Raw genomic sequence first — 27,666 nt, 5'->3', positions numbered from 1 at the left:
TTGTATTTAATATCTTAAATAGTCTAATCTGGCCACAGCTGTCACCCAACACATTGTGGACATTTATCACTGTGGACATTCATTACTAAAGCAACAGTTTTAATGATTTATAAACAGTATTATGGTTTTAATTTGTTCTTATGAATTGGCAGCGATAGTAGACAGTTGGACAGTATACCTTGCAGTAGTTAGTTGCATTTCTACGGGTTCTGATTTCAAATCCTGCCGTGGTCAACTTGGACGTTCATCTCTCCAGAAGTCAGTAGAATAAAGTACAGTGGAACCTTGGGTTGTGAACATCTTCCACCACAAACCGGTTTACAAACAATTTTTAAATATAAAACGTCTCAGGTGGCAAACAGTGTCTCAAGTAATGAACCCACAAGCCATCACCAACAGTTGATGACAGCTGTGAATATCATCAATAGGAGAGCATCAGTTCCTGTCTAGCATCTGCTCAGTGCACACCCCTGCTTAAATTCACTGTGCCTCCTCTTGAATATCCTATGGGGAATGTAGTTTTGGCTTACAAATATTTCAGGTGATGAACAGCCTTCAGGAATGAATTAAATTTGTAAACCAAGGTTCCATCATATTATTAAAATACATTAGAGAAAAAAAAAAAGGAAACTGCACATATAATACATAACTTAGAAGCAGTGCTATGGATGTGCCACCCTCACACACTTCTCATGAGGCCCCCTCACGCACTTCTCATGAGGAATTCTGGAAGGAGCTTTGTGAGACCACTGCAGGGACGCTTCTGGAATAAAAAAAAACATTGGAAAACCGATTATAGCAGTGACTCAATCAATCCCTAGGGATATCTGAAGAAGGAATTTTTATATTCCGAAATATTATTATATCAGATTATGGATAATTAAATTATAAGTTATTATAGTGCATTGTTGTGCCATTCAAGACACATTATTTCTTACTCTAGAGTGGGCCTGACTGACTACCACCCCACCTGACTATGTGGCCTTATACCTGTCATCATCATCATCATCATCATCATCATCGTTTAACGTCTGCTTTCCATGCTAGCTTGGGTTGGATGATTTGACTGAGGACTGGTGCTTTTATGTGCCACCAGCACGAAGGCCAGTCAAGCGGTAATAGCAACGGCCATGCTCAAAATGGTGTATTTTAGGTGCCACCCGCACAAGAGCCGGTCCAGGGGCACTGGCAACGATCTCGCTCGAAAGTCCTTGTTAATTAGTTCACACACATACACACATGTTTTATACATCATCTGTTCTACATAATCAAGGCACATAACTCTGTTCTAGAATGCCTGGTCAATTGAAAAGAGATTGTTATCCAACTTCACAGTTGAGTGATTCAAGTGTAAAAATGTTACAACCACACAAATTTTTCCTGAGGTTGACTAGCAGTTGCTGGTGTATGCTGGCTTCTCCACTCCCATCCTCTCAGTTCATGCCACCAATGTTTACCAAAAAGAAAACCAACACAGCTTGTTACCAGTGTTATTGTAGGTTTTAATATCAGAACCCAAACAGGGACCAACAGACATCATCTTGTCTGACCCTCCGACTGTTCCACCAACAAACCACCTCACTTGATTGCTACATATTTTTGTTGATGCTGAAAAGATGAAAGTAAAAGTTGAATTAGGCAGGATTTGAACTCAGAACGGAGACAGTTGGAACAAAAACCAAGGGGCATTTCTAGCCTCCATTCTAATGACTTTTGTTTACTCATAACACTATATACAAGTGGATTGCCTGTTCATGAGCTCAAATCTGTGTCCCTTTGTGTTTCTGGACAAAATGGTCTTCTCTCAAAATATCTGTGTCTGTTTATTTAGCTGTATGGCACCACTTCTCCATGTATACGTGTATCTGTTTATCTTGCCATGGGGTATCACATCCCTATACACGTGTGTTTGTCTAGCTGTATGGTATGATTTTCCACTCATACACACATACGTATACATAGACAATTATATATATTTGCCTGTCTGCCTGTATGTGTATACATACACACACACTTATACATGTCTGTTTATCTTGCTGTGGGATTTAGGTGCCATTTTAATCTGGGTTCAGCTGCTTAGGGGATAGTCTGTGCATGTGTCTGCTTATCTACCCAACTGTAATGTTATCTTGAGTATGCACTCCATGCTGGCTTGAGGCTTGGTTGAACAGGTTGTCACCATCCAAATAATTTTTATTTGAAATTACTGTCGTTAGAGGCAGGTCTAACTACTATGTTTCATTCAGACATTTCATTCACATCAAATGAAATATAGTATACAATATTAATTATAAAGGATGTATGTGTGTCTGTAAGTGTGTCTGCGTTTGAGCATTTGTTAGGGACACTGTAAAGAATGGTGAGAGGAATGAAGAAAAGCAATGCAAGAGTCAGTGGAACTTTGGAGGGGGGGGATGAGAAGAATTATGTCTGTAAAGTGACAGAGTAACAATAAAATATGAAAGAGAGAGAGAGAGAGAGAGACACACACCTATAAAAGACAGGCAATATGGAGGATCTAAGGACATAGTGACTAAACAGGAGTAACAGGAATAATATGGAGTATATAAAGACACTGACTAAATAGAAATAACAGAGAGAAGAGATGAAAACATGGCAACTGTTTTCTTCTTTTGTCTTTCACTTATGTTTTTATGGTTTGTCATAATTGAAATTATATTTTTATGTTAATTATTCATTAAGCAAATTGGAAAAAAATATTTGCAAAGAAAATAATGTAATGGTGGTCCATTGTTCAAAGAAGCTTATAGTGAGTGTGTGTGTGTTTACAATATGAAAGGGTAAACAAAAGTGTGAGTGTGAGTGGCAGTTGGAATAAAGAAACGAGGCTGAGTGTGGAATTGTCTACTGCGAGAGAGAGAGAGAGAGAGAGAGAGAGAGAGAGAGAGACTGACCATAGTGTGTACATTGTATCACATGATCAAAAGTATTTGTCATTGGACCTATCACATGATCAGCAGAAAGAAATGAAAACAATTTGTTTGTCTAATTACTTATATTTCTATGTGAGAGTTAGAAATTCATTCTGTTCCTGCCATACTGGTTTGGTAAATAATTTGAGACAACCTGTTCAAATGTTCATTAATGAAACAATTACAGCATGGAACAGTCATTTTAACCATTTTACAACACAAAAACTGTTACATTTACTTCTCAATAGTAGCGTCTACTGCAAAGTATCTAAATGTTTTGCCACCCTTCAATGACGTGATCATTGACTCAATTGCCCTGTATCTGTTAAAAATCTGTTTTAATAAATCTGGGTGGATGGGTTGCTGCTGGCTTGTTTCGTTTGTTTCTCTTCGTAGTTTCATTTCACTTGAAACTTTGTATCACTTTAATCTATATGTTTAAGATATATTTCATATGAGTTTAATATATATTTCAAATGTATTTAACCCATTAACTGCCAGATTTTTTTTATTCATCTGTTTTGGCTTTGCCTAAATTTTGTTCACATGTGAATTATTTTGGAAATTATGATAAATTTTTTTGAAAAGTCCCAAATGGGGATCACTGAAAAAAAGCCTACTTAACTTTTTCTATTCAATTGCAATAATAAACAATTTAGTTTTTTTGAAACTATAGTATCAAATGTGAATGTATATGAAATATCAATGAATGATATAAATGGGAAATGCAAAAAAAAAAAAAGCGTTTTCAAAACAGTCAGCATTTTTGTAGTTCAAAAATTGTGATTTATGACATAAAATGTTCTCTAGAATTAGCCAGGGCTAATAATGGCAAACTTTAACCACCAAATATTATTGAACACACCTCTGCAAATGCAATGCTTAAATACAACGAACAACCAGCAGTGAGATTGTTTTTAGCTGATCTCCAAATGGGGCTCATGGCAGACAATGGGTTAATGTGTATTTCATATACATTTCAAACATATTTCATGTATGCTTAATATATATTCTGTATATCTTTAATTTATATTCCGTATATGTTTAAGGTACATTTAACATTTCGGTTAGGTTTTTACCTGTTGCTAAACTTTAATTATGTGAGTCTACTGTATGGCTGCTGTTTAAACTTTAAACACATATGACTTTAGTCACTTTCAAACATAAATCTTATGTCTCTTTATTCTATCTTGTTTATTTATTTATGTAAATGATTGAGTCCATTTAATTTATTCTTTTTTTTACCTTTGTTATTTATCTCATTAATAGAATTTTTGTCTTTTCATTATGGGGGTCCTTCTTCACAGTTTAGAGACATCATTTAGCTGCTGTAGATATAATTTAAATTATCCTTAAGTAACTATTTACAGGAAAAGTCTAATTATATTCTTCCCAAGTTGATATGTACAACTGTTCTTGTATGTGTGTGTGTGTGTGTGTAATCATCATCATATATAGATATGTGTGTATATGAATATATGTGCTCATGTGTATGTATATATATCTAGAGATATATAATGTGTGCGGTGTGCATATATATATATATATATATACGTCTTATATCTTCATATATTAATCATCATCAGCTCCATCATTTAATGTCCATGTTCCATATTAGCTTGGGTTGTATGGTTTAACAAGCTCCAGGGTCCAAGAACTGCATTGTGTTTCATTGTCTGATTTGGCACGATAGTTGCCAAAAGTCATGCACAATATAAATTCAATACCCCCAGGAATTGTCAAAGACATACTACGATTTTTCTAAAATTCAAAATTGTTGAATATACACACTCACTTGTACACAATGAACAAAATGGATAATAATAATAATAATAATAATAATAATAATAATAATATTAATAATAATAATAATAATAATAATCCTTTCTACTAAAGGTACAAGGCATGGGTAGAAGAAGGGCATCAGGTGCCAATGTGTCACACTGGCACGTGTGCTTTTGCATGACACCAACACCAGTTCTTTATACGTGACAGTAGCATGTGCATATATATATAAAAATTGGGGGAAATACAAACAGAGATAAAAAAGAAAAAAAAACTCAAATTTTGAGTCTACCCTTTTTTTATATTGATAGAAATTCTAAAGTAACTCAAGTAACATTGCACGAAACTCTTGGTCTTGGAGTCACTTTGTAATGCCTTTCAATTAAATTATGTATGTTTGTATGTGTGTGTGTGTGTGTGTGTGTGTGCGCGCGCTCTGTGTTTATGTCTGTAATGGTGTGAATGGTCTGTAATGGTGTGAATGGTCTGTAATGGTGTTCTTTTTTTTATATACGTCCTGTAACTTAAAAGATTATCAAATAAAAATTCAGTGAAATTAGTGCCAAACCAAAATATACACAAATGCTTTTCCCACTGATTAAAATGAATAAAATGTCTATAAAATATTGAAATCAATATCTTCATTTCCTTTGCTGTTACTCTGAGTTTTTGTGTTAAAGAAATTAAAATAGATTTCAGTGTAGCCATTACTTTTGAACATTTTTATAAATGTTCTAAGGAAATGATAACTGCAAGTAACTGCACTGACCTATATGGGATATTTGTAAAAGTATATGACATGTCTATTGTATTTAAACAAAAAGAAACCAAAAATATTGAGTGCACATTTGCAGTTTGTTAGCGGTGTGTGTGTATGTGTGGTGTTGCTTCAGTTTTTAATGGCGTTTTTCTAAAATTTTAATCAAATTGTATTATGAAAAATCAAATTAATAATGTTTTCTAAGAAAAAAGAAAAATTAATTTTATCTTTTTTTTGAAAAGAAAATCTGATTGATTTTTTTTTGTAGATTTAACCTATACCAGTTTTCATTAAAAAAAAAAGAAGAAAAACCTTATGTCTATATTTGTTTTGGTAAATCTGTGTGTGTTTGTGTCTGTGAATATGTGTGTGTGCCTGGAAATTTATCATAAAGTGAGAAAAAATTAATGATTAAAAAACTTAAAGAATTCTTAATTTACAAAAAATCAAAAAATTAATTTTTTTGGTCAGTCAAGAATTGATACAATAATTTGATACATTGTTATTGTTAATTAGGCTATAGAATATTTAATTGAACTCTTTAATCACTTCCTTATTATCGCTGTCAATGATTTTGTCAAGTGGGATATACATCTCAGATTAAAAAATATTGGTTTTTAATCTATTTCTTACTCACTGATGACTGGTGACATTATGCTGCTGTTGATGCTGCTGCCACTGCTGCTGCTGCTGCTGTTACATGTGTTGGGTTCCTTATTACTTTGGTCATGGTAAATTGCTCAGTTCTCTTAGCTGAACTTTGATAATTATAGTAATTAGATGATTATTATCAACAGCTATTAAAAAAAAAAAATTAAAACAAGCATTAGAAATTAAAGAAATATATGTATGTATGTTTGTATGTATGTATGTGTGTGTGTGTGTGTGTGTGTATAAATATATATATACCCTCATAATATATATATATATATATATAGTTTGTAAAACTAATAACTTTTTTGATTTAAAAATAAAGGTTAAACAATATGAAAACTTGCAGGTTATTTGAAGTTCTACCTGAATATTCCCAAATTATTTATTTCTACAACAATTTCTTGCCATGGAAACAGGATAAACATTATGTCACCTTCACTCAAGTTTATCTGAAATCCACTTTTTTTTTATTGTCACTCTTCCACCCGAACCACTTTACCAAACCCTTCCACCCTGGCAACTTTTGGAATTCTCTCATTCACACTTTTCCCTAAGACTGTTTTTATTCAACATCAACGCTAACAATTTTACCAGCTTCCAAGGACCTGCAACAATTAAGGGCACTGCCCCTTCTTTGCAATTAAACCCTAAAACAAAAATATAGAGTTTCTTATATCAAAAACAATATCTTCCATGTTTAAGGACCCTCCTTATAGATTTAATGGGTAACATCAGCAGTTACAGTTATTGTTGAGGTGGGTTTTTAAAAAAAAAAATTTTATTTCACCTCTTTTCAAAAGAATACTTATTTAAAGTTATTGCTTAACTATTCAGAGTTTAGATACACCAAATTTCTGAATCTATAGAGATAATAGAAATAGTTAACTCTTATCATACCAACCTGCCTGACATAACTCATTGGTGATGGTGGTGGCGGTGGTGGTGGCGGTGGCGGTGGTGGTGGGTTGAAGCCCTGGATGGGCTGTGTCCCAATAAAACTGCTAGAACTGGAACTAAGGCTAGAAGTAGTTTTGAAAGTTTGGAAGAAAGAAGAGAAGGTGATTATAAGGAAAATGTTTTTCAATCACTTAAAGCAAAATGATACAATTGGAAAAATATAAAATAAAAAATACAGCAATATAATAAACTAAAACAGTAAGTAAATAAAAGAAAGAAAGAAATATAACAAGATATATTGCCATCTGTCTCTAATAATGGCTGAAGATATAAAGTCTCACAAAATCTAGTAGTACGTACAATAATAGAATATGCTGGTAATGAACGAATACAAAATGCTCTATGACTTAGGTACTACAGAATGTTCTCTTCCTGACCTTTTTTATTTAACAAGATAGATACACACACACACACACACACACACACACACACACACACACACACATATATAGAGTGAGAAACGAACGAAATGAAGAACATACAAAAAAACAAAAGACAAAGACAGGTGTGTAAACAACAAACAGATTTATTAGTTTAACACTCGGGAAGTGAGAAAATCCTTTACGTTTCAGGCCTATGCTCTTTGGCAGAAAGGAACACAGAAATAAACAGGGAGAAGCAGAAAGTATAAAAAAGTTTAGAAAAGTTCAAAAGGTTCAAACGTTGTGGTGTATTGGAGTGATTTGTCACCAATGGAAGAGTCCAGTGTAATCCATGGGTAGACACACACACACATATACTGGGGCACCTTCATTAGTTTTGATACACTTTCATGACTTGAAAACCTTCTGAAAGTTAATTGTTGCAGGTCCTTGAAAGCTGATGAAATTGACAGGGTTGATGTTGGGGTGCGGCCATCTTTGAACCGGTGGTACCACACTTCTATCTGTGTTTTTCCCCATAGCATCATCTCCAAAGGCCTTCTGAACCTTCCCGATAGTCTGGGCTTGTGTATCACCAAGTTTTCAGCAGAATCTGATACAGAATCTTTACTCAATGTGCTCGTTCATCTTGACTCAAAAAGAGAAATTGCACAGCAAATTCTTCATGCCTGTACTCAAAGCGTCACTGTGGGCGAATGGCGTGACCTGCAGACAAGAAAATTTTTGCGCATACTCAGGAAGGACGCTGCCATCTAATACTCATGCAGATTTTTCTTCATGCATTATAAATTTGTTAGAAAAAAAAATACACACACACACACACACACACACACACACACACACACACACACATTTGTATATGTATGTATATTCACATACACACATGTATGTACATGAGTGTGTGTGTATGAATATGTATGTGTACACACACACGTATGTATACATAGTGTGGAATATGGATGTTAAATAAGGATATCAGTGTGTGTATGAAGATGTATGTGTGTGGTTTTATGTTTTGAAACATTTTCGTCTTTTCCTTCTTCATATTTTCTGTAGACAAATATAAGATGGAAATCTGATGTTTCTCTACGCAATAGTTTTATGATTGTGTGTCATTTTGAATAGAGGCAAGCTTCAGTACCTACTGGGGATCACTACATCTCACACCGACTGATACCCAGGGATGATGTTACCTCTACCCTCACCTATATATTGTGTGTATGTAAAAACAAAGTATGTAGAGATTCTTAATTGCTGTACATTTGGTGGATTTGAAAACATGAATGGTCCATGGAAGTTGTGGGTGGTTTGATGGATAGACCTTGTTAATTGCATATCCAGATGGGAAGATAATGATCAGTTAAACAGATTGGGAAATATTATTGTGTGTGAGTAAGAATGAGAGAGAGACTGCTTTGGTGTTGTTGGTGTTTCACAAAGATCTATATTTGCCAAAATCTGGTGTTAACTCTTAACCATTTTAGATTTAGCTTTAAAACTTATTTCAAATTTACCTTCAATAGCATCTTTAATTTACCGCCATCAGTTTTTAAGTGTGTGTCTGTGCTAGCAGTCAAATTATTAATTAACTCTGCATTTTAAACAGTTTTCTCTCCAGTTTTAGGGTGGCTATTGTGGATGGATGCTGCAAGTGGATACAAAAAAACGTTTTAGGTAGATTTTGGAATTCTTTAATTCTTAGTATTTTCTTCAGAAGTATATGTAGCTGTGTGTGTGTGTGTGTGTGTGTGTACGTACCAGAGTAAGCACATAAATGTGAAACAAGGTGGAAAAAATAATACTCGAATACTGGAGGTAGAGTAATATACTTTATTAATAAAGCTGCAATTTGCAGCTTTATTGATTATGTATATGTATATATATATATATATAAATATATATATATATATGTACATATATACATACATACATGTCTGTGTCTGTGTATATATATATATATATATATATGTATATACAAATATGACATTGTGTAGCACTAGTGCAGCACTATACATAGTGCAGCACTAGTGCAGCACTATACATAGTGCAGCACTAGTGTAATACAACATTATCACACCCACATATACTTAACATATACTTAACATATACTTAACGAATATATGTCATATATTTGTTGGTAAACAGGGATTTGACATGGTGGGGAATACTCTCGCAAAGTGCCAGGTTTTTTAAACACCTGAAAGTCATGGACTGGCAAGATAACTCACCTGTCCATGACTTTCAGATTTCTTTTGATTCCCTGTACTTTGAGAGAGTAATCTCCACCATGCCAGATTGCAGCCTACCACCAAATACACGACGCATATGCGTTAAGTATGTATGGTTGATTATATACATACATGTATATATATATATATATATATATATATATATATATATATATATAGGCGCAAGTGCGGCTGTGTGGTAAGAAGTTTGCTTCCCAACCATGTGGTTCCAGGTTCAGTTTCACTGCATGGGTCAACCTAAACCTTGGATTTGGTAGATGGAAACTGAAAAAAAGATATGTATATATTTGTGTGTTTGTCCCTCTGCCATCATTTGACAACCGATTTTGGTGCTTTATGTCCCCCATAACTTAGCAGACCGGCAAAAAAGACTGATAGAATAAGTACCAGGTTTACAAAGAACAAGTCCAGGGGTCGATTTCTTTGACCATGTTCCAGCATGGCCACAGTCCAAATGACTGAAACAAGTAAAAAAGGACATATGCACGCATGTGTGTGTGTGTGTGTGTGTTGGTAACTTGTGTCACACTTTTGTCCATTGTTTTAGATACCTATGTAGTTATTAGCAGATGCTGACTTCCTCTTACTGGAACATAGCAAATGTGACAAATGAAAACACAGAGAGAGAGAGAGTTGCTCCCAGCATTTAGTTGGTACACAGTTAGCCACATGAAGTAACTTACTTAAATACGCAATGAACCACCCAGTCCAGGGACTGAACCCGAAACCCTTTGATCTCTAACCCTAACCACTAGACTACATGAATTTCTGCACGTGCACAAATGTGTGCGCATAATATATTGTCATTGAAAAGTCTGTTTAAAATGTTTACTGTTGAATACTGGGTGTTTTGCATCAGATTCTTTGGAATAAATATTCCAACTAGCTTCAACTTGTATTGTTCTTCGGAACTGATTATTTTTCCAGCCACAGCTTAAGTTTTACTTACAATTACCTATCTATTCATGTATTTTATCTTGTTTTCTCTTTATTTTTTATTCACCTATATTTATTATTATTATTATTATTATTATTATTATTATTATTATTATTATTATTATTATTATTATCATTATTATTATTATTATTAATGTTATTTTGCAAAATGAAAGATATTGGTTATTTTTGTTAATTTAGATTAGGTTGATATAGCTATTATCTATCAACAATAAGTAGATTTTGTAAATTAGTTTTGTGTGTGTTTGTATGTGTGTGTGTGTGTGGTTTAGGTTTTGTTTCATGAAAAATCTTAAATCATAATATCTTTCCTTGTCCCCCCCCCCCTTCATCAATGTATTAAAAATTGTGTACATATTTGTGATATATATTAATGTTCTCACTTAATTTCTGTCAGTGGACTAGCTTCATCTTCACCACTGTCACCAACCCCACCATCACTACACCCCCATCATCATCATCTTTATCATTATTGCCAGCATCACCATCAGCACCACTACCATTACTTTTACTACAACAACTACTACTTTTATTGTTGCTACTACCACTACGACTGCTACAGTAAAATGATAACTACACCAACCACAAGTGCCACCTTAAGATAATTGTAACCACCACCGCCACCTCCATCACCACTTCCATCACCTTACTGTGGTGACCATCATCATCATCATCATCATCAGTACTGCTACTACACCACCACCACCTCAAACAAGAGTTAATGGGAGAGCAAGGGAGACTGCACATAGCTGCTTGACTCACTAGAATGAGCAGCATGTTCTCCTTCAAATCACACCTTCTGTTTTTAGTAAAATGGGTTACATTGGACAAAATAAGTTCTTGATATTTGTATCAAAAAGGTTGATCACAGCTGGATCACCTTTGATGATTGGTCAGCTCAGGTGGCACTGAGACCTGGGGCTAAATAGCAACAACAAGCTTTGTTAATATATTCTAAAACAACAACCCCAATTCTTTCAACCATTCTCACTGTTCTCTCATCCTTAATAACAATATTAATTACTACCACCACCACCACTACCACCACAATAATCTTTAAATAATGTGATATTTAACTAAATATCACTTTTCGTCTATTCAGTGGAAACTGTATAATTTAGTCCATGTCAGAGCAAAATTGGTCAGAATGGAAACTACGACACCAACTGACAATAATCAATAGACAGATTTTGGACAGTGGAACTTCTCACCGTTCTTCACCACCACTGCCCACTTCTCTATTTTGTACTACACAGTATGGCAACAAATAATCAATACAAGTGTACAGATTTCTTTCCCCAACCCAACCTTGCCTCTCACCTCTCTCTCTCTCTCTCTGTCTCTCTCTCTCTTTTCTCCTCTGTAGACATAAGAATTTCTGATAAGACTGGCTTATTTCTTTACTCTCTCTCTCTCCTCTCTCTCTTTCTCTCTCTCTTCCTCTCTCTGTGCTTTCTAAAGGAATCAAGTTGAGTGAGTGTGAAAGGTTTCACTGACGATGCAACAGCAGGCCAGCAATGGAGTGGTTTGCAAGTGAACTGACCAGTAAAAACACGACACTAAACAAATACATAAGCTTGTGTTCCGGTTTTTTTTTCTTTTTTTTCTTCATCTTTTGCAAACATTGAAAATCTGCTGGTACAACCCCCACCCCCACCCCACCATCGCCATCCCCATCCTTTCTGGTTTGGGGAGCAAACCCTATCCAATGGCATCTGTTTTTACTGATTGTCATCCACACAGCACTCTCAGAATGAGAGTTGTGTTTGCAGAGATCCTGCAATCAAACAGACATGATTCTGATGTGATTGAGCTCTTTCCTTCCTTAGATCAGCTTATTCAACCATCTGTGAGGAATTCTAAATATTGGTTAGTCTTACAAACTAAAACATATTTTGTCAGTCAATACTCTACTGAATTGTGTTTAGGCCGAGTTAATTTCTCCAGTCGAAAATGTAAATGATTTTGGCGTTTCGTAAACAAATCGAAGCAACAGTGACAAGCAGCAGGGACTGGGTAAATAAAGTTGAGCAAACGAATGCAATGGTGTTATTCAAGTGAAATTTCAGAATAGAATCATAGATTCTGATTCAAGGATTCCTGACCACTCCTATGGGAGAGGGGGGGGGGAAAGAAAGCGAGAAGGTTAGAGGGAGTTGGGGGTAGAAATGGACAGAAGAGGCTGCATAGAAACTGGCTGTGATTTTAGCATGAGAACGAGAGGGAGGAGAAGAGGAGAGATGGAGGTTAGTTATTGTGGGTTTTATGGAGATTTTGAAAGATAGAGAATAAGAATAGCTAAGGCAGGTGAGATGGGAAAGGTAGGGGTATGTGTGAAGAAAGTTGGGTGGGGGAGACATTGATTATACAATATTTGTTATGTGTGGGTTGAGGTGATGGTTGTTGTAAAGGTTATATAACCAACAACATTAACACCAATGGAACAGCAGTTTACTTTCTCCAGAAATTGGTTTGTTGGATGCTGGACAATCCGTAAACCATGACCACCCATACCACACCTACAAACCAATTCCTCCACCACCACCACCACACACTTCAATTACAATCACTCCTTTTATCTATCACCAGTGACAACTATGACCACATAATAACAATCATCATCACCATCACCATTAGAATACAATATCTCAGGATATTCTTATATTCTCTGTATTGTTTGAGAGAGAGAGAGTGTGTGTGTGTGTGTGTATCAATCATTTTGTTGTATTGGTTCAGTATAAAGTGTCACATCAATGGAAGGGAAGTGTTATTATTTACTAACACCCCCCCCCCCCCACATATATATATACAGTCATGTGACATGGCACCTCATCAACGCCACCATGTGTCTTTCTATCCTAACCTAACAATACCATTGACAATTAACCTCTCATGCAGCTTCTCCAAACCCCTTTTGTCATTATATGTATATCCAGGTTCCTTGTGTTATTATATATCCATGTTTCTGTGTAATATCATATACTCATACATCTGTATAGCATTACTACATATCCATGTTCCTCTATATCATTATTATATATCCACATAACATTATCCTTCGGTGTCTGTGTATATAACAATTTTCTTCTTGTATAAGAGTATATTAGTCTGAATTTATGAATAACTGCGTTCAAACATTTACATGAAAGTTCCTGCATCTGATATATATGCGTGTGTTGGTTCAAATCCCAGTACTGCCAGGACAATTTTTTATATTGGTGCGGGTGTAGCTGTATGATTGAGACACTTGCTTCCCAACCACATAATTTTAGGTTCAGTCCCATTGCATGACACCTTGAGCATTTGTTTTCAACTATTGTTTTGGTGCAATCATTTGTAAGCGGATTTGGTAAACAGAAACTGAAAGACGCCCATTGTGTGTGTGTGTCTCCTTGTTTTAACATTACATGAGTGTTATAAATGAATGGCATTCATCATCATCATCATTATTGTTTAACGTCCGCTTTCCATGCTGGTATGGGTCATTTCCAATATTGTGTGAAAGCATACCTGTCCATCTGGAAATATTTCCTTGATTGGAAACAGGTGAGGGTTGGCAACAGGAAAGGCATGTGACCATAGAAAATATGCTTTGACCCAGTCATAAACTCTCGCTGACCCATGCAAGTGTGGAAAAGTGACTTGTCACTAATGGCCCTAATGGTATCTCACTGCTTATTCTAGTGAAACAGAGTGTATATTTACACACACACACACACACACACACACACACACACACACACAGAGTTTTGTTCGGTTTCCATCTACCAAATTCACTCACAAGGCATCGATCAGCTGAAGGTTATAATAGAAGACACTTGCCCTGGGTGCCATGCCATGGGTCAAACCTTAAACCACATGGTTGTAAAACAGTGGTTAGGTGAATATGTACATGAGGCAGGGTTTTAGGGCTAGATATTGCTCCCTCACCAACCTTTACCAGTTTTCAAGTAAGGGGTCTTTTTTTTTATTCTACATATCTTTGACAGCACCAGTCATGTCAACAGGAAATGTAAACATGATATCAATGTTTCACTCAAGCAAAGCCATGAGATGACAACATTCACACACAAACACACACACACTTGTATGTATGTGGACACCTTGCTATTTTCCCACAGTTCCTGTTTTACCAAATTCACTCAACGTTGAATTTTACTGGGTTGGATAGGTCTGCTTCATCACAGCACCGCACCACCTCTTATCCTCCATTAATAATCTCCTTTTCTGAATTTCACAATTATCTGATCAGCATTCAGATTTCTTTTTCTGTTCTGTTTCACAGGTTCCCTCCTTATTAATCACTTGTCAATTTTGTACCCAGTTATCATCTCTACATCATCTCATTCTTTTTCTATCTTGATGTAATTTCTCTTAAATCCACAGTTTTTACTCACCTCATTTCTACTCCGTCTTTCATGCACTTTTGCATTACACATCTACTGCACTCATTGCACACACGTATTCAATACTGTTCATGTTTTACACCTATGCAGCATCGAGTTTTGTATGCAAGTATTATATGATCTTCCCTTCACTCAAACTGAGAGTTCATTTGTTGGCAGCTTGTGTGCATGCACGTGCACATGTGTGTGTGTCCATCCAGCTATATATATATATTCACATAAATGCTTAAAATTTTGTTTTGTTATCTCCTTTCTACCACAGCGGCTATGAGTCCAGCAGAGATCCAGCAGTTATGGAAGGAAGTCGCTTCTCAGTCTGGGATTGATGGCTCTGTTGATTCTAAAAACCACCTCAATGGTATGGCTACACTTGCCACAAGTGTGGCTCAGGCAGCTGCCGTGGCAGCAGCTTCTGTTACATCGGCTTCTATGAATCCTTTACTCCAAACCTCTTCTTACCTCACTAATGGCATTCCTGATGGTTACCTGTTATCAGGTGAGTTTTCTTTCAATTTACCAAAGTCTTAATTATCTGATAGTCTTATCATCATCATCATCATCGTTTAACGTCCGCTTTCCATGCTAGCATGGGTTGGACGATTTGACTGAGGACTGGTGAAACCGGATGGCAACACCAGGCTCCAGTCCGATTTGGCAGAGTTTCTACAGCTGGATGCCCTTCCTAACGCCAACCACTCAGAGAGTGTAGTGGGTGCTTTTACGTGTCACCCGCACGAAAACGGCCACGCTCGAAATGGTGTCTTTTATGTGCCACCCGCACAAGCCAGTCCAGGGGCACTGGCAACGATCTCGCTCGAAAATCCTACGGGAGCCAGTCAGGCGGTACTGGCAACAGCCACGCTCAAAATGGTGCATCTCATGTGCCACCTGCACAAGAACCAGTCCAGGGGCACTGGCAACGATCTTACTTGGCTTATATATATTGTCTTTTACTTTCTGATTCTTTGCTACAATTTAAAACTTTTTCTATTTTTAGAGTCTCCCACCTTCTTAAATTTCTATTAGAAATAACTAAATAAATCCTCAGCAACATTCACCGTTACTATCATCATCATCATTGTTTAACGTTTACTTTCCATGCTGGCATGGGTTGGATGGTTTGACTGAGGGCTGGTGAGCCAGATGACTGCACCAATCTCCAGTCTGATCTGGCAATGTTTCTACAGCTGGATGCCCTTCCTAACACCAACCACTCTGAGAGTGTAGTGGGTGCTTTTATGTGCCACTGGCACGAGGTCCAGTCAGGCAGTACTGGCATCGGCGATGCTCAAATGGTGCTTTTTACGTGCCACCTGCACAGGAGCCAGTTCAGCGGCACTGGCAATGACCACACTTGAATGGTGCTTTTTTTTACATGCCACTGGCACATGAGCCAGTCACTGGTCCTGGTAACAATCACACTCAAATGATGCTTTTAACGTTCCACTGACATGGGTGCCAAGTTCCACTGGAAATATACAGATGTATATTGCATCAACTTTTATATCCTGTGTTTCTATACTTTAGTCTTCAAATTATGTGACATTTTTTTGTGTCATGCCCCTCCATATAACACACTTCTATATTACATATCCCCATTTAATATCTGTTCAAATATTTATACTATATCTGTGTAACATTCCTGCAATGTTTTATCCTATTTTGTAACATGTGTCTGTTATATTATGTTGTATAACATGACTTTTATGTTGTCTTTTCCTTTGTCACACCACATCTCTCCCATGTTACATACTTCATCTATTATTTTCTTAATGTAATCTATCAATTAAATCTCTCTAAAAATCTGTAAATCACACACATTCTATTAAAAAAGAAGAGAGTCTCAGGTTTTACAATATATTACAAGCTCCATGTCTATAAATATAAGAAAAAAACTGTTATATTTATGTCACAAATATTGGCTCCAAACTTTGGTGAAAGGTCAACAATTTTGGGGGAGGGAGTAAATTGATTACGTGGACCTCAGTACTCGACTGGTACTTACTTCATTGACCCTTCGATAGGATGAAAAGCAAAGTCAACCTCAGTGGAATTTGAATTCAGAATGTAAAGAGAGATGAAATTCTGCTAAACATTTTGTTTACCATGTTGACAATTCTGCCAACTCACTGCCTTGCTTGTGCCACTATTATTCAAGTTTCAAATACTGGAGTTTGCACCATTTTCAATATCTTTTCTTTCTTTGACTTTTGATTTCATCCGAAACTGACTTCATGTTTATTAATTAACTTTCTTCTTTGAATGCCAAAGATTCGACCGTTAATTTCTGCTATTGTTTTCTGCAGGTGGTCTTGGTGGTAGTTTATTGAATCAGTCGGCTGTTAACATTAAACAGGAGCATGAAGCGTCTAGTCCATCGCACCCACTTTTCCGACATGGTGTTTGTAAATGGCCGGGCTGTGATACGCCAAATGAAGACTTTCCTTCCTTCATTAAGTAAGTGCAACGTGTTTTTGTATTGTATTTCAGAGATCAGAGAATAATTGTGAAAGCCACGACATGACCTGAGAAATGTGTTTAGACTGTTTACTGTCAGTAGGGAATATCGTATTAGGGTAGTCATATCAGTTTGGGTCAACTGTTGTATAGGAGGACAGTCAAACCTTACAGAAGGAACTTGACATTCTGTAAGACAATGTCTGTACAATGTCTGCCTTAGAGACAAACACTGCTTCAGCATCACTTTAAATATCTCACCATGTAAGACTGGTAGAAAACTTTGAATAATGGTGAATAAAGATTGAGCTGTGCAAACTTGATGGGCTTATTGGTATCTAACTATTGTATTTGAAGCTGGGAAGTAGTTGTAGTGGTGGTAGTAGTAGTAGTAGTAGTAGTAGTTACAGCAAATGCTGTATGAAGAATAATGAAGAATAATTGTTGGAATCTTAGCAAAGATGTTTATTATGAGTTTAAATTCTTACAGTGTAACACTAAGCAGAAAATAACGAACCCAACTCTGTTTTATTTTCTAGTAAAACATTGTTGATCATTATATTGTAATGGGGGTTGAATTAGGAAAATCATTGAAACAGTTCAGATATCTAATACCATGAGGTACTTCTGCCAGACGTGTCTGGAAAGAAGTAGAAAAGGGAATGAAAATGATAAACAATACAGAAGTCAACTCGAAACTAATCCAATGTATTCCGATGACAGTTTCTTTTCAATATTGGCACAAAGCCATCAGTTTGGCGGGGAGGGACCAAGTCAGTTATATCAACCCCATTGCTAAACTGGATCTTATTTTATTGACCCCCCAAAAAATGAAAGGCAAAGTTGACCTCGGCAGAATTTAAACTCAGAATGCAAAGATAGACAAAATGCCGCTGAGCATTTTGCCTGGCATGCTCACAATTCTGCCAGCTTGTCCCCTTGTTTCTTTTAAATATTAGCAGTTAGTGAAGTGACTTTGGTTAGATTTGAAATTGGACTTGGTCTGCTATGAACTTAAATGTAACGTTTGGTGCTTGTCAGAACTGAATATGTCTGTTAGGGCTACAGCGACACCATCTCTAATGTTTATTGTTTACTTGTCTATCAGTTTTACAATCACTCCATCTTCAACCAATGGAGTAAACCCTATCGTGAAAAGGCCTTTTTATATGCTAAGAACAAAAGTTTAATGATGTGTGAGGTATTGAACTAAGTGATGTCTCCTGCTATTAAGAAATATTGTTAAAAGATCACCATTATTAACCTTTTTGTATCAATAACCAAAAATAAATAAAGAAATAAAAGTGAAAGAGAATTGTAAAATTTTTTGAATTGCATTTTGATCTAAGGTCTTCAACCTGGCTTTTTAGTTCGCAATAAATGTTTGATGTTCCCATCTCTGAAGAAGAATGTCAGAAAGCTACAATTAAATCTTCGTATATTATATTTCTGATAATTGTTATCAAATTCACAAAATGTTTTAATCACAAGTCTTTCTCAAAGTCATTCGTTCTTCCTAGAGAATACGTGTATGTCTTTGTAATTGTGTGTCTCCATAAGCTTCTCTGTACATTATCTTTGCTTCTGTATTAAGAATATGAGTGGTTATGTGTACGTACGCATATGTATGCATTATTTATAAACATTATTATTTTTATTTTTAGCATTTTTTGAAAAGTGTCTGCTATTATGTTTTATTCTTAAGACCAACTGTTGAAGGGATGGCTTTAGGAAGTCATTAGTATGAAAGTTAAATTTTTGCAATTGTAATGTTTATAATCATATGTTCAGATGACAGAGCTACATTAAATATGCGCATATTTAAAATATTCGAAAATACCCTGGACTGAAAACATTTCATACTGCTTTCATGGAAAGCTATTTACTAATATATTTAAATGAACAGAAGAAACACATGGGAGAAACAGAAGAATCACATAGAGGAATGTCTGTGTGCATGTATATGTGTGTGCGCATGCGCACATGTATATATATATATATGTGCTTGTATATATACGTGTGTGTATTTGTGTTTGTATTTTTTTTTTATGGAGAGTATTATAGAGTAAATGAGTCCTCTCACAAACCAAGCCTTGTTTTGATTCTTAGTTGTACATAGCCATTCTTTTTCACTTTATCAACCTTGAGAAAGGCACGAATCTCAGTAAATTTCATTCCACTTAAATGTAGCCATGTCTAAGAAATGGTTTTAGTGATTCTTCAAGAGACAAACTCATTCTTGTTTTTATTTTTCTCCATAACTCTTTTATGTCTATTCAATTTTTACTCTTTTTTTCTTCCTTTAAAATTGATGTATTTTTAGTGATTTTAAGTCTTGACATTTCTCTGAACTCAGAACATGTTGTTGTTGGCTGCTAAATTTCTTTCCTCATGCAAAACAATTCACATCTGAATTATTTCTGGGGGTTCAGGTATGTCTCTGTAAACAAATAGTACAACTCTGTTGTCTGTAAGGAACTGTTCTGTTTGTCCCTTTATGCTGAAAGACCATAGACCAAAGTGACACAGGTGGAAACATTTCAGATGTTTTCAAAAGTACAGAACTTGTTGTCAAACGGACTTGTTGATGGTTAACATTGCTTTATCTGTTGAAACCTTCTAATCAGCTAAGTATGTATTAGAAGAAGGATTTAAACAAGTAAAAATGATAATCCCATGCACACTTCCATTTTGTAAAAGCAGTTGTTGTTTAGTTAGTTCCATGTCAAACCAAATCAAGTAGATATAATCTAAGGCATTCCAGACAAGACCATCATGTCTTTAGATGAATCTACAACTACTTTAATGTGTTTTTCTTTGTTTTAAGATAAAAGTTTGCAATTCAAGAGAGATTTGGCCAAACAACCATAGAGAAGTTCCTTTACGAGTTATCTGATGTACAGTTATTTTCTTTACTGGATTGTCAGTAACTGGATTGTCTCTCAACTGGGTTGTCAATAATTCTGCTGTGAAATTGGAATGAAACCAGTGATCAGATAAACTGAACAAAATAAAGCTGTGTGTCTTGGCTTGCTGCACAATGGGACGTCTGGGTAATGTGTGGACTTTTTGGAGATGCTTTCAATTAGTCAACAACAGTAAACTTAGGAATACTGTCAGAATTATTTCATATGTTCAGAAGTCGAATGATTTTCGAAATCAAAAGAAAATTTGTGCATTGAAAATGTTTAAAATCCTTGTCCTTTAATGATAAATCATTCTATTTCCTTTTGAACAAGAAGTGATAAATGATAGATGGAGTAATGATTGACCTGAGTAAGAGGTGGTCAGAGCATTTGTCAATAAGTTTTACAGATGAGATTTAGAAAAGAGAAAGCTACATGACAGCAGTGTTGACTCACCAAGCGTTTGTTGTGTAAAAAGACAACAAAAATATGTTAAACTAATGATAATCTGTGTTTACATTCATTAAACATTGTCATGGAGATATACATTTGTTAAACATTGTTGTGGAGATATACAAAGCCAATTTGTGATTGAATAAAAAGTGATATCCTAGTTGGAGGTTGAACATGTTTAGTTGTTGATGTTGCAGTGTAACTGTAATGATATCATAATCTTTTAGACAAATATCAGCTGTTATGTTAACAATTCTGTATATAAGAATACATCATCATCATTGTCATCAGCATCATCATTTGACATCTGTTGTCCATGCTGGCATGGGTTGGACGGTTTGACCAGGGCTGGATAGCTGGAAGACTGTACCACACTCCAGTCAGATAATAGAAAATAGATGACAAGTTTGCTCTTCAGATATGGTCCTTCCCAGGATCCAAAATGTATTTGCTGTTTCAATATTCACTCAAATTTGGGATTCTTGATTTATGACATCTCATTTTAACAGGTATATTTACCAAATTTGCATAAAAATATCTTGAAATTCTAAAGAGTAAATTTATTCAATAAAATTGCCATTGACTTCAACCACAGCCTCCAGACTTCAGAATCTCCTGCAACTCTTCTGGATGGTGAATGCTGCCATAATCCTTGCCCTCAGTTCATCTTTGGTGTTACAAGGAGTTTTGTTGGTCTCTTCCTCAACTGTGCCCCACACATAATAATGAAGGGGATTGCAGTCTGGGGAGTTAGGTGGCCAGATTATTAGGGGTGATGTGGTTGCAGAAATTGTCTGACAGCCATGACTGGGTTCTCCTGCTTGTGTGGCATGGTTCAGTCTTGTTGCCAGACACAGGGTCTTCCAGCTGCCACCCTCTTGACGCAGGGCAGTATTACCTGATGTAGGCCTCTGTGTTGAGTCCGAGGCTGTGTGGGACGATGAATGGAGGCATAATGTCACCATCACTAGTGATCACTCCAAATGCCATGATGTTGACTGGATGTTTGATTTTTATCACTCTTGGCACACGTCCTCAGATTGACACCCAAACACTCTCAAATGATCGTATTGGAACTTCCGGAATGAATGCCAAGCACTACAGCATGCAATTTTCAAATTTCTGGTGAAGTGAATTACGTCATGGTGCTGCTTTCTCACAGACAGTGCCGAACTGACCCTACAATACTCTGTAGTTGACAAAATCAAAAACAATGTGCATGCGTGAAATTAGAAATATAAAATGGTGACAATTTCCCCATCGCACCCTGTATATATATCATCATCATCATATATATATATATCATCATCATCATCATCATCATCGTTTATTGTCTGCTTTTCATGCTAGCATGGGTTGGACGATTTGACTAAGGACTGGTGAACCAGATGGCTACACCAGGCTCCAATCTGATTTGGCAGAGTTTCTACAGCTGTATGCCCTTCCTAATTCCAACCACTCAGAGAGTGTAGTGGGTGCTTTTACATGCCACCGGCACGAAGGCCAGTCAGGTGGTACTGGCAACGGCCACGCTCAAAATGGTGTATTTTATGTGCCACCTGCACAGGAGCCAGTCCAGTGGCACTGGCAATGATCTCGCTCAAAGTCTTTAAGCGTGCCACTGCACAAGTGCCAGGAAGGCAAAGCTGGGCACAGGTGCCATCACGATGAATGAGAGTATTGTAGTTCGCTTGAAGCATTGTGTATTGCTTGTAAAGAATAAAATGTTTCGAATGGTACAACAATGCACTTTAATACAAATAATGGACTATATACTTGTAATTTAACCATCCATAGTCTGATAATATTTCAGAATAAAATTCCTTCCTCAGATATCTCTAGGAATTGATGGAATCGCTGCTATAACCGATTATAATCGGTTATAAATTCAATTCACAATATTATTCATAATGAAAATATTCATTAATTACCCTTGTATATTCTACTCCATAACTGTTTTATAAAAAAAAAAACCTGTTGTCATCTCAAGTTGTTAATGTTTTTTTTTTTTTGTTTTTTATAGGCATCTGAACTCTGAGCACCAGTTAGATGACAGAAGTACAGCACAAGCAAGAGTACAAATGCAGGTTGTTAGTCAACTTGAAATACAGGTAAGAACATCATTATGCAGCTGTGCTGGGCCAGGTATTGTTATAAACATCTTTTGTCATTCAACAATAGAAAGCTCAATATGTCTTGAGTGATTCTAGCAAATACCATATTTAGTTTGTAGCTTTCCTCCACGAAGCAAGAAATTATGGTAATATTTGCTGTAACCAGAATCATTACGATGTCAGGCAAAATGCTTTGTGGAATTTTGTTCGTCTTTACATTCTGATCTCAAATTCCACCATAGTCAACTTTGCCTTTTTCCCTTTTTTGGGGTCAATAAATTAAGTAACGGTTAAACACTGGGGTTGATGTAAGGGTCTGATGTAATTGACTGACCCTCTCCCCTAAAATTGATGGCCTTGTACTAAAATTTGAAACCAATATTAGCTGGTATTGTTTTTAAGTATTAGTGAGTCTTTCCAAGTCATTGCTGGGATATTTGGACCATCATCAACACAATGATAGAAAGCTGGGAGAAAAACTTTTAGTTCCATCAATGTGATGAAACAATTCCAATCTCACCTTTTTTTGGTTCCAGGAAACTACTTTCTGTGACAAGATCTTAAATACTACATTCAGTACTTGGTGCTTTAACATCTGTAACAATCATCATGATCTGATTCTTTGTTGTGCTTGTTGGTCTGTTTGTCATTTGTCACTCAACTAAATTTTCTGGTAAAATTGATCTAGAGTTTGTAAGTACAGCTGTCTTGCTCAGGGGCCCAACTGTATATTACTCTGTCTGTTGTTAGGTTAAAATGCTAAGGGTAAATTTGTGTGGTGTGAAAAAAACAATCTGTCACTGTGTAGAGAGGAACAGTAAAGATTTGTGTGTGATTGATTGATAAAATGATAGAGAGAGAGAGAGAGATTCAAATGAACAATACAAGCATGTGCATATGTACGCACACACACTCACATACAAGGCTATTGGTCACACACAAACACATATAGTAGTAGAGGGCTATGTGTGTGAGTTGTGGGTAGGTGTACATACATGCCATTAGTGTTCATATGTGTGTGGATTAAGAAGGACTTTTATGAAAAATGTTGTTTATTCTCAAACTATGGGTACAATCTTCTATTTCACTAGTTTCACTTGTTTATTTGAATTATTTTGTTGTGTTGTGCATATATAATTAGGTACTGTATACATGATATTTGTGTGTGTGTGCGTGTATATATTTCTTTTATTTCTTTTACTTGTTTCAGTCATTTGACTGTAGCAATGCTGGAGCACCACCTTTAGTCAAAGAAATCAACCCCAGCCTAGTACTTATTCTATTGGTGTCTTTTGCTGAACTGCTAAGTTACAGGGACATAAACACTCCAACATCGGTTGTCAAACGATAGTGGGGAGACAAACACAGACACACAAATACGTACACACATATACATGATGGGCTTCTTTCAGTTTCTGTCTACCAAATCCACTCACAAGGCTTTGGTTGACCCGAGGCTATAGTAGAAGACACTTGCCCAAGGTGCCACACCATGGGACTGAAGCTGGAACCATGTGTTTGTGAGGCAAGTTTCTTACCACACAGCCACTCCTGCACCTATATATATATAAAACATTCAAAATGTCATATTGGTCTTTAATACCTGGTGGTTGTTTCTAATCAAACCCAGACTCAGCTTGTAATGCTTTTAGGTTTTTCCATTATGACAGAAATCATCTGTTCCAGTTTGGTCATTTGATGAAAACAGTTCAAAAGTTTTGCTGAATAAATTCACAGCAGAATTCCATAAGTTGCACAAGTTTACACAACTAGACTAGGCTTTTAAACTAAGGTTTGACTAAATGTATCTTTATATATTGTCATATACATTACGTGTGTGTGTGTGTGTGTGTGTGAACAGAAGTTCATTGTAATATATTAAAAAGTTGTGTAACAAGAAGCTTGCTTCCTAACCACATGGTTCCAGGTTCAGTCCTACTACATGGCACCTTGGGGCAAATGTCTTCAACTATAGCCTCAGGCTGATCAAAGCCTTGTGAGTGTATTTGGTTGATGAAAACTGAAAGAAGCCTGTAATATATATATATATGTGTGTATATGTGTATGTAGACTTATGTGTGTTTTTGTGTCTGTGTTTACATGCCCATAACTTAACAGTTTGGCAAAAGGGACTGATAGAATAAGTACCAAGCTTTAAAAAAGTATTCCTGGGGTCGATTTATTTGACTAAAGACTTCTTCAAGGTGGTGCCCCAACATGGCCACAGTCTAATGACTAAAACAAGTTAAAGATAACAAAGGTAAAATAAATTCTCTGAAATGTTTAAACCCTAACCCTAACCCTAACCCTAACCCTATTTTTCTTGGGATTCACTGCCTAAGAATTTGGTAAAATAACTTTTTTTGGTGAAACTGATATGAAATTTTCGTGGGAGATTTTTTTATTTAGACCACTTTAAAACAGGATGGTTTTGTATCATAGAACTAAGGGCAGTGTCTGGTGAGTTGGTATCAAAAAGGTTTAGAATCTAAATGAGATTTTAGTAGAGAGAGAAGAAGCATTTTGTGGTGAATCAGTGGTAAATCGGTGAAATAGTGATAAGAGAGGTGAAGAAGAAATTCTATCTGTTGGATAGGTTTAAACAAATTGTAATGAATAAATTTACCAAATATGTAAATTATAATGTTGAACAATTGGTGGGATTATAGTTTTGTATCATCTTTTACATGTCTCAGCAAGCAATTATTGGGAAGAGCTATTAAATATTTGCACAGCTAATATTTAATGATATCTTTTGGAGATAAGTTGGTAAATAAATTCTTTATTGGACTTTCATTTGATATTTTTTCAATAAAAATAATTTTTTGGAAATAAATAAATAATTTTTCTCAGTCTGAAATCCAAGTGATTCCTTTGCCCATCTGGTGATTCTGCTGGTTGTTTTGTCAGTAACCCCATCTATCAGCTTTTTATCTGACCTTCCACACTGACATCATACATTGTCACTATCACTTAGAACTGTCGCTTTTCTTCATCCATGTCCCAATTATTATTATTCTATGTACAATTATAGCAAACTCTCCACATAGACTTTTGGCAGATTGTTTTGATTAATCAGACACATGTTCCAAATTTAACATTCTCTCTCTCTCTCTCTCTCTCTCATACACGTCAATAGATACAACAGACAGGACACATCAACAGTTTCCTCAGTTTAATGTCCATATTTTTATGCTCGGATGGCTTCAACCTCTCTCCTCCAGCACACTATCTCATCATATGTTGTGGTTATTTGTCTCATCCTTTGTGAAATTTAACTGCTTCAGATCAATGTCCATAATTCTTTTCTTGTGTCATTCTAGCTTCTACAGGTTCTTTCCACTTGGTTGTTCTTTACTCAACTTCATCGTCTAATTGTATTTTATGATTGTACCAACACTGTCTCTTGTACGCTGTTTATAATTCCTCTCTCAGTCCATTGTTCTATCTTACATAACACATTCACCAGAACATATTTACTTCATTTCTTTCTAATCATCACCATCCTTCACATGTTGTCCTCATATTCCACTACCGAGTGACATTGCTCTTTGTGGTTGAGCCTTGGACAATCTCGCTGCTTGAAGAGAGAATCTCTTTCTTGCCACCTGGGCTAAAAGCTCTGCCTAATATGTTTTTTAAATAACTTATTCTACTACTATTCAGGTTCCTTAGGTAACCTAATGTTAACTACATTTAAGCAGCTTTGTGGAAATTTGAAATAATTGAAAAAATTGTTTTTATTGCTAATAAATCTTGTGTATCTGCTACAGATGAAGTCTTTGTCTGTCAGCCAGATCTCACAACAACTTTTTTACATTCAGCACACACTGTCGTTTCATGCCAAATTTTTTCTGATTATTGTGCATGACCACTTACCTGATGGTAATAAAGTCCTGCCTTCTTTCTTGCTAACTAAAGTTTTCATTCTTGTTAGGTTTACTTTGAGAAATTCCAATTTGAAATCTTTTGCCAAAATGCTTGGCTTTTATGTTTGGCTGGTTTGCTTCTCTATGGTTTTGATAGATTCAGTTCCAAAAAAATAGGACATTCTACAACATGTTAATACTGGTATTGTTTTACTATCGCTGATTGTCTTAATTAGAAATTTCATAAGCACAATCAACAATATTATATCTTGTTAAATTAACCAAACCACAGAAAATGTTTAATCACAATCAGTAACTTCAAAAGTAAGACCTTGAAATTTATAATAAATTGTTAATTATTCAATGTTGATCTTTTAATTAATTGTCATCATTGATTCTCTTTCTAAACCCCATTATCAGATAAACTCCAAATCATTGTTTTCCTCTGCCATTAAATACCTTGGCTTCTCTATTCTTTGAGAAGTAGCTTCAGAAATTGTTTCATTTATCATTTTTTTAATTGTTAATGTTAACGAGGATATGTACAATTCTTTTAACTATTTCACAGAAAATTGCACAATTTTTTTTGCCCTAGAAGTCAAATAAGATGCATTTACTTCTATTTTCTATTTTTTAAATACCCTATTTTGCTATTTTATATTCATTATTATTTGTGTTCATAGAGTGTTTTTTATGGTAAATTGCAAGTGGTTTTACAGTTGGAGTCTCTGGTTACTGCTAGTTACATAAATATGAAAGTTTAACATTGTCACCAAGCCTCAT

At 35.7% G+C, this 27,666-nt stretch overlaps 1 protein-coding gene across 41 annotated transcripts in view; it reads left to right on the top strand.

Annotated features, from left to right (window-relative positions):
• Nucleotides 1–27,666, top strand: part of LOC106881718 (forkhead box protein P4) — a 543,812-nt gene that overhangs the window by 445,325 nt on the left and 70,821 nt on the right. For all 41 annotated transcript variants that reach the window (XM_089350188.1, XM_089350182.1, XM_089350175.1 and 38 more), the window contains 3 exons: nucleotides 15,347–15,580; nucleotides 17,391–17,541; nucleotides 22,924–23,011. In XM_089350188.1, the coding sequence (XP_089206314.1) occupies nucleotides 15,347–15,580; nucleotides 17,391–17,541; nucleotides 22,924–23,011 (473 nt within the window). The remainder of the gene's footprint in view (nucleotides 1–15,346; nucleotides 15,581–17,390; nucleotides 17,542–22,923; nucleotides 23,012–27,666) is intronic.

The sequence above is a fragment of the Octopus bimaculoides genome, chromosome 4 (genome assembly GCF_046866305.1).
Source record: "Octopus bimaculoides isolate indiv1 chromosome 4, ASM4686630v1, whole genome shotgun sequence".
Taxonomy (NCBI): Eukaryota; Metazoa; Mollusca; class Cephalopoda; order Octopoda; family Octopodidae; genus Octopus; species Octopus bimaculoides.
This window is presented reverse-complemented; position numbering and strand designations above follow the sequence as displayed.